The sequence below is a fragment of the Carica papaya genome, chromosome 8, assembly GCF_054855325.1.
Source record: "Carica papaya isolate Zhongbai chromosome 8, ASM5485532v1, whole genome shotgun sequence".
Taxonomy (NCBI): domain Eukaryota; kingdom Viridiplantae; phylum Streptophyta; class Magnoliopsida; order Brassicales; family Caricaceae; genus Carica; species Carica papaya.
The window spans coordinates 12,511,937-12,520,436 of NC_142316.1; the positions used below are offsets into that span (position 1 = coordinate 12,511,937).

The window sequence follows — 8,500 nt, forward strand, 5'->3', positions numbered from 1 at the left end:
ATGGAGACAATACATCCTACCTTTCCCTATGTAATTATATATATATTAGTTGGCTTATGTATTAGGCCTAGTAATTAGCACATAATAATCAACATGATGAGTCAACTTATAACCATGAGGAAAATAATGGATCTGATTTTATAACACTTCTTATGTCACATAAAATGATCTCGCTCTGTTTTTTATTATTAAGCTTTAGATGTTATGTTACTATATATCTTACTTATTTTGTTATCATATTCTGAATTTAATATGATTTTATCTGTTTAGTAAATTTTTTAATGTACTAAATTTTAATGTAAAATAACAAAAAGTAAACTATTAGTTTACTATAACCGTTATTCTCTTAGTATATATGATTATTCAGGTTTATAATGATTTGATGATAACATTATTGATGAAATCATACGCACTATCACGGAACTCTAAAAAATTAAGTAGAGTAAATGTCTAAATCGCAATCGCAATCCAATTGACTTAACAGTGTTGGCTTCATATGTTGAGTTTTATAATCTGATAACCCACCAATCAACGAGTATGAAAGTCTCTAAGCAACCTACTCTATGATAATTGTCTGACGAATATTCCATTAGTTTTCTGCTAAATTATTTCAACAAGTCATTAGTTTAATGCCCAAGTTAATTATTAAAACGAAAAAGAAATCATGGGTCCATTATCCTTGTTATATATATATATATATGTATATATATATTGGTCATATATGTCAAAATTATAACACTTAAGACATATAAAGTATTGGATAAATATAACGTGGATTGAAGTGGGGCAATTGGCGTGGCTGGGAAATTTTGAACTGTCAAAGCAAGTGGGTTGTAGTGGGAAGAAAGTGGATTTAAAAATCCCATTCCCTTCCTCTATATAAACTTTGTCTTATTGCCTTCATTGAATCACACCCACAAAATAATTTAAGCTGAAGAAGAAGCTTAAACATATGGCCACCAAAAACCGCCGTTGTTGCTTTACCTTCATCTTCCTGTTATTACTGTTGATCTTCCACTTCCATACTGGTACATACACATATCATTCTATTACACACATATATGTATACATATATTATATGTTTTCCATTCTTGAAATATATATGCATGTAGACCAATCTTACGTTTATGGTTGCTGCAGGTAAAAGTGATCTGGAGTTGAATTATTACGCAGAGAGTTGTCCAAGAGCTGAGGAGATCATCAAACAAGAAGTTATAAAGCTCTACTATAAACATGGAAACACTGCTGTTTCTTGGGTCAGAAATTTATTCCACGATTGTGTTGTTAAGGTACGAATCTTGGGAAGATCCTTAATTATATTACATGTAGTACGTACATGTATATATATCAATAAAACTATGCATATTAGATTATGTATGAATATTTTGATGTGCAGTCATGCGATGCATCATTATTGTTGGAGACAATGAATGGGATAAGATCAGAGCAGGAATCTGAAAGAAGCTTTGGCATGAGAAATTTCAAATATGTTGAAACAATCAAAGATGCCCTAGAAAAGGAATGCCCACTCACCGTCTCTTGTGCAGATGTTGTCGCTCTCTCTGCTAGAGATGGCATCGTCATGGTATGTTTTCCTTATCTAATATATGCATATATATATATATATATATATCAACTTTTATTTATAATACAATAAGCACGCACGAAATTTAGTCAAATGGGATCTGGATGATACATATATATAAATTATTAACTTTTTTAGTCATGTATAAAGGATCAATGAAATGGGATCTTGTTAACATACATATATATGAGATATAATATATATATATATATATATATATATGCAGTTGGGAGGACCACGTATTGAGATGAAGACAGGAAGGAAAGATAGCAAAGAAAGTTATATATCAGAGGTAGAAACCTCCATTCCAAACCACAATGACTCCATTTCGTCAGTGCTGGCTAGATTTAAATCCATTGGCATTGATGTTGAAGGAACAGTCGCACTCTTAGGTATTATATATATATATAACATCACTCTTTTTAAATTTTCATTAATTATTAATTATAAACAAAATAAAGTGTTTAATTATAAACACTAATTTTTAAGTCATCAAATAGTGATCCTTAAATAATAATAATAATAACTTTTTAAAGTACTAATAATTTAGCACAACATTAATATTATTATAAACTTAAAATTAATCATTGTCTCACATGCACTAATATTAATCAAATCACAAAATTGACTAATTTGTATATATATATATATAACCAAATGTATGCATGCCTAAGTTCACTGAATCATTGCCCTGCTGGACCTATTTGAATTTTGGTTTGTTCTTATCTGCAATTCATCACCTTAGGAAATAAATATTTTCTTACTTCACCAAACAATTATTATCTTATTTTTTATTTTAACGATTAATAAGGTTAAAAAAATTAATCTAGCTATCATTCTATTAGGTTTGTAATTATTCTTCCACTTAATCCACCAGATTAATTTTGACAACTATAAATTAGAATTACCAATTATATTAATCCAATTCAACAATATTAATTAATTAACTCTTAGTAATATCAAATGAGTTTTGTCCATGTACAGGAGCTCACTCTGTAGGTCGAGTTCATTGTGTGAACTTGGTTCGTAGACTTTACCCAACAGTGGATCCAACATGGGACCCTGAGTACGCAGAGTATATAAAAGGTCGGTGCCCTACATCTGACCCAGATCCAAATGCAGTGTTGTATGCACGAAACGACAGAGAAACACCTATGATTTTGGATAATATGTACTACAAGAATATACTGAACCACAAAGGACTTCTTCTTATTGATCAACAGCTGGCTTTTGATCCCACAACAACTCCGTTCGTAGAGAAAATGGCAGCCGATAATGGCTACTTTCACGACCAGTTTGTCAGGGCAATTCAGTTATTATCTGAGATTAATCCTCTCACTAATGATCAAGGCGAGGTCAGAAAGAATTGTCGATTTGTCAATTCGAACTAAATTATATATATGTATCATCATATGTTTATGATATTGAAACGAGTGTTTTACTCAATTACTATTATATTTACAATATATATATATATATATATGAAAAATGCAAAACTCAACTTTTTTCCTTTTTATTTTTGTCGTGTAAAATGCAAAATCCAACTTTTTCTTCTTTTTTTAATTTATCTTAAATAAAATAAGGATGCCTTAAGTTACCGTTGGTTTTTCTTTGTTAGAAATGTGCAAAGACTTGTTATTGTATTGAATTTCAGTAAAAAAATGGATTGACCAATTACTTAAATATGTATTTATTAAAAACTTAATATGCAATGCTTAAAAAATTGTCCTCAAAACAACATATATATAATATAAAGTTGATGTTTTTTGGATAAGAAAAGTTACACATGATACAAAGTTCATGTGTTTTTGGGGGGTAAGAAAAGTTAAATGTTCTATATTTTGTGTTCGAAAGGTGACATTCTGGCATTAAAAATGTTGATCGCCAACTTCTTGCATGCCTACCTGCCTGCCTTGCATGTATGTAAAATATTGTATGCTGTGACTATGGGCCCCACAATTCTCTCCTCAGGCCCACATCCACATTTCGTACACGGAAACAAAATAGCATTTCAAATCAAATGATTGAAATTATTGAAGATATTGATTTTGGCTCTTTGTGTGAACAGTCTACAACACTTCTCCTCTAAATAAAAGAGTTTTACCCATATTCGCTCTATACTTATATACCCACTTTAAATATAATTATACCCTTTTATTAGTAAATTTAATTTTTTAGTTAATAAAATATTTTATATCTATTTTTCAGTAAAATTCTTATTCAATTTTAGAAAATAGATTTTTTTATTTGATGTTACAATTGAGTAAGAAATAAATAAATTAGAAGATGTTTAAGGATTGAAGATAAAGTATGACTTTAAATCTAACATAATTATTTTCAAGATTGATTGATAATTTGTGATAGAGAAAATTAATTTCATATGGTAATTTTGTATTTCAAAAATGTCAATTTATTATTTTTTGATGTAAATAATGAATGAATTTATTTTTTAAAAGATATTTTGAAAAGTAATGATCTCATCTAATTAATTCTCTGCAAGAATAAAAATACATATTTAAGAAAAGAAAATAATAATTTATTGTATAAATTTGATTTTATATGATAAAATATCATCTGAAGGGTAAAAATGACGGATGTGAATACTTTTTGATTACTTTAAATTTTAAATAATTTGTCAATAAATTATTATGTAACATATTGGAGATATTCAAACAAGTTAAAGATCTTCAATTAAAATAATTTTGAAAATTAATTCACTTCACACCTATTATTATAAATCCCTTCGACCCTTTTTCATAATTGAACCTTTATGCATTTGTTGGAATTTTTGGTTCACAACCTTACAGTGATATCATATGAAGGATAGTTTTTAATTAAATGCAATATGAAACGAGTTTATAATAGAATAGAATGAAATTTCTTATATAAATTCTAAAATGGTTGTAAAAGTTTTTGATGGGTCTAACATGTGTATTAGGGGAGAAATCTAGTTGACTATATATGGTGGACCATGCTTATTTCTTGTGGACTTTCAAGTCCTTGACATCACTCCTTCCCACAACATGTTATTGGAGAGTGTAGATTCAAGCTGCAAATGAAGTCTCGTCAACTTTATGCGTCAAATTCATATTAGAGGGACATGTAATTGAGGTCTAAAATGGAAAATGCAATGCTAATGAATAAGTTAGTGACGATTCCATACCTTAAGTGTAAAGGCCAGGAATATGAAGTCAATTTGTGCTCTTTTAAGGTTATTACTAAGGAGCATATTCCCTAATAATTAGTTTCCATTCTGCCAACTCCACCAAATGCAAGCAAGATGATGACAAGGTGCATGTTTATGAACAAGTTCGAGGTAAGCAAAAGACTGTTGGAGGCTTTTTTTTATGTGAATAAAACTTAAATTTTAGTTATCTCAAGAATGAACAACTTAATATGCCTTTAAATAGGTTTATATATAAACTAATATCCTAAAAATAAAGCACAACTAACTACATGATATTTAAAAGATAAATGTGGATAAAATCTTTTGGTTCTATTTTCTTTTCTCATATGTCTTCTTGTCATTCAATACATGTTTTCTCAATTTTTCCATTTTTCCTATGTGAGAAAAATATTTTTCTCTCAAGGTTATTTTTCTCCCTCACTTGATGTGATATCCACTCCTAAATGTAAAAATTATTAAAATAAATTTAAAAGATTGTAAATAATTAAGTTAAGGCTTTATGGATTTAATTGAAGGAATTTTAAGAAATTAAGGGCTTTTATAAATTTTAGGGATAAAATGAATATATATAAAAGAACATTCCAAAATCGCAATTATTGAAAGATGGAACAGGTGGCAAGAAGTGGACGGCCTTGACCGTCTGAAACTGATCCAACAACTCTTAATCGCAGACAATCGAACAACTAAAATTAAATCTGACAAGATCAAATGGGTGGGAAATTGAGTATTTAAGGAAAACAATTTAACTTTTTCCTTTATTTCGAAGAAGAAGAGCCAAAATTGAGTGAGGGAAAGAGCTGAGTTTGAGCAGGAGAAAGAGAGAGAGAGGGAGGTGGCGTGTGATTGAGAGAGGGCGACATTCTGGAGGCTGCGGATCGACGAAGAAGAAGAGGGGGATTAAAATTGGGAAAAAAAGAGGAGGAAAAAGAAAAAGAGAGGAGGGTAATGAGCTAGAGAGAAAAAGGGAAGGGAAGGAGAGGAGCAACCGAATAAGAAGAAGGGAAGCACTGCAGAGGCAAAGGCTGGAGGAAGAAAGAATAAGAAGAGTCGTGACTAGGGGATAACTGCGACATTGGTGGTTCCCGAAGCTTAATTGCATATGACGTTGGCGATTTTCGAAGTAAAATCGCACATCCTGTGAGTGAGTTCTTCTCAGAAAATCAAAAGATCATTTCTTGTGGTGAATATTTAGAAACTCAAAGTTTTTCAGGTCTTCATGGTACTAAACCCGAATCAAGTAATCCTCTTTCTTTTTCTGTCAAGGTCTTCAATAGGAGTATGTTTTGACACGTATGTTTGCTTGTATATGCAAAATCCAAAAGGCAGAACGTCACGTTGACGCGGTTCACCAAAGGGTGGTCCGTGAGTACTGAAGAACTGAGTTGTGCATCAGTAATCACCCAAAACCATGGCTATTAATGTCTTTCTTTTATATTTTAATTCACTATCCTTAGATTAATTCATTGGTGCGTGTGTAATGATCTTTAATTATTAAACGAGCCTTGAAGACGATTTGTGTGAAGGATTTCTGCAAGTATTCCTTATTCTAAACCTAGGTTAGGATTTTAAATTCTATGCATGCATATTATTCATTTTCTGTGTGTTTAAGCATAGAACATGTGCTTTATTGGTATATTAAGAAGAACAGAAACCCGAACATTGTTTAGGTAGCGTAAACCTACTTGACAGAGTTCAGAATATTTGATCTGTGATGGTTGTATGCTTATAATCTTCTTTTTGTGACAATTGTAGAATTGCATGACTGTGATGTGATCTAACATGAAAAAGGGCTAAAAATGTGAGAACTGTTATACTGCCGAAATAAAATTGTAAAATAAAAGTGATTGTATTTGAGAAAATAAGTGAGTAGATTAGTGAGAGAAAAAGGAATGCTAGTAATTGAGAAATAATAAAAGAAAAATAAAAATTAGTAAAATACTTTAAGAAAATAATTAAAATAAGGAATAAATGAGTTTAATTGAACAAAAGAATCAACTAAAAATTAAAGAAAGAGTGTAGAAAGTATGGACCCTGGATATCTTACTCGTTTAGTTTAAATCGATGAGGGGAGAGTGTGTGCATGGCTGAAGTTCAACGAGTATGGTGAATCTACACATGGATAGCTTTGTGAAACCTAATCCAAACGTAGATAGGTATTTTTGAGTGTAACATCCCAGATACTTAAAGAGTAAAAGGGAGCCAACTACCAAGTAGTTACGAGTACTAATAACAAATTTTCATTTCATTTCAGCAGAAGATAGAAATCCCTTACAAAATAACCTAGGTTTAATATTTACATCATATGTCATAAATTGGCAAATCCTAGATATTAAAATACAAAATAGGGTTCTTATAAAATAACTACATCAGAGTGCAAATTTAACTATTACATTTGAATTATATGCTAAAAATTTACTAAGGATCCGCGAATGGATCCAAACAAACCTTTTCGGGCAATCTAGGGAATAACTCCTCAACTTCCACGTCTTATAGGGGCCATAGATTGTTAGTGAGTTCTATGTAAACTCAGTAAGGAACACAATATTTAAACCACACTGCTAAGGTTTTAAAAGTAATTAACCTGAACAATATTTTCATATAAATCTCTTACCTTAAAGTACGATTGCAAGATGAGCATATTTAAGCATTTTGAAACCTTTTTTGTCTTTCTTAAGAAAATTCGGTGAGCAGATTTCAGATCAAGCATAAAAGACAAATAATCAATGTCATGGGCATGTGTGTTAAGTCACATCAAGCATAACATAACAAATTAGGTATTTAACAGAAACCAAGTAAACAGAGCATTCCATAGTCTTAGAATAAACAGTAGAACCATCACACGAAATTATCCTAGAATACCTATTAAGTATTATGGCTGAGTTTTATTTAAGTATTGTGCTAACCTTCAAGTAAAGTTGTTCAAAACATATATCTAATAAGGGCAAAATGATCCCCGATTACCACTGTGAATGACAAATAATTTATATTTTATATCGGTATAAACTAAAGACCACGGCCGTACATTACCTCTATGACCCTATATACCATTGCGAATCCACTCTCACTAGAGGGAACGCCAATTCTGTTTCTATCTCCATTTCTGACATAATCTAATTACCACGGCAGTATGTCGCCGCTGTGACGCCTACATGTGTACATCACAAATTCACTCTTGTTAGAGGGAACATCATCATTCACAAGGAGTAGTTCACCAATCATTTTAGATCATAGAGTAGGGAGAGACAAAAACCTCTTAGAGATAATAATCAAATAGATTTTTTTTTGTTTCACTTTTTTATTCAGTATCATATCAATCATAGATTCCGAACTCGGTGGAGTTCAATGACATATATGGCCCAATGCCCATATTTATGATCACATATCCAGAACCTGATGGGGGTCCACTAACATATCTAGCACAAGGCCCATATTATCCGAACTTGACCATCGGGATATTCCTTAAAGTTAGAGCGTCTAGGATAACCTTTTCCACCATGCCAAATGGTAAAGGCAAGGGTCAACCTGCATGCACTTCCAGTTATCGTGTTTTTCATGCATCATGTTCATCATTACATATTTTTATGTTCAAAAGAACAATAACCCATCAACATAAGGCTTATGCATCCAAAATCATCATGTTTAATAATTTCGTATACAAATACACAATAAAATATCATTCAATATTTAAATTATTTTTTCTAGAAAATGCATTTAGAAGCGTGAGAGAA

The 8,500-nt window shown here is 31.0% G+C and overlaps 1 protein-coding gene across 1 annotated transcript; it reads left to right on the plus strand.

The window, feature by feature from the left end:
- Positions 1-792: 792 nt before the first annotated feature.
- Positions 793-3,182, plus strand: LOC110821000 (Peroxidase superfamily protein). The gene is made up of 5 exons (XM_088209802.1): positions 793-1,028; positions 1,141-1,289; positions 1,397-1,585; positions 1,812-1,977; positions 2,570-3,182. The coding sequence occupies exons 1-5, from the start codon at positions 953-955 to the stop codon at positions 2,974-2,976; spliced, it is 987 nt and encodes a 328-aa protein (XP_088065928.1). The 5' UTR covers positions 793-952; the 3' UTR covers positions 2,977-3,182.
- The last annotated feature ends 5,318 nt before the right edge of the window (positions 3,183-8,500 follow it).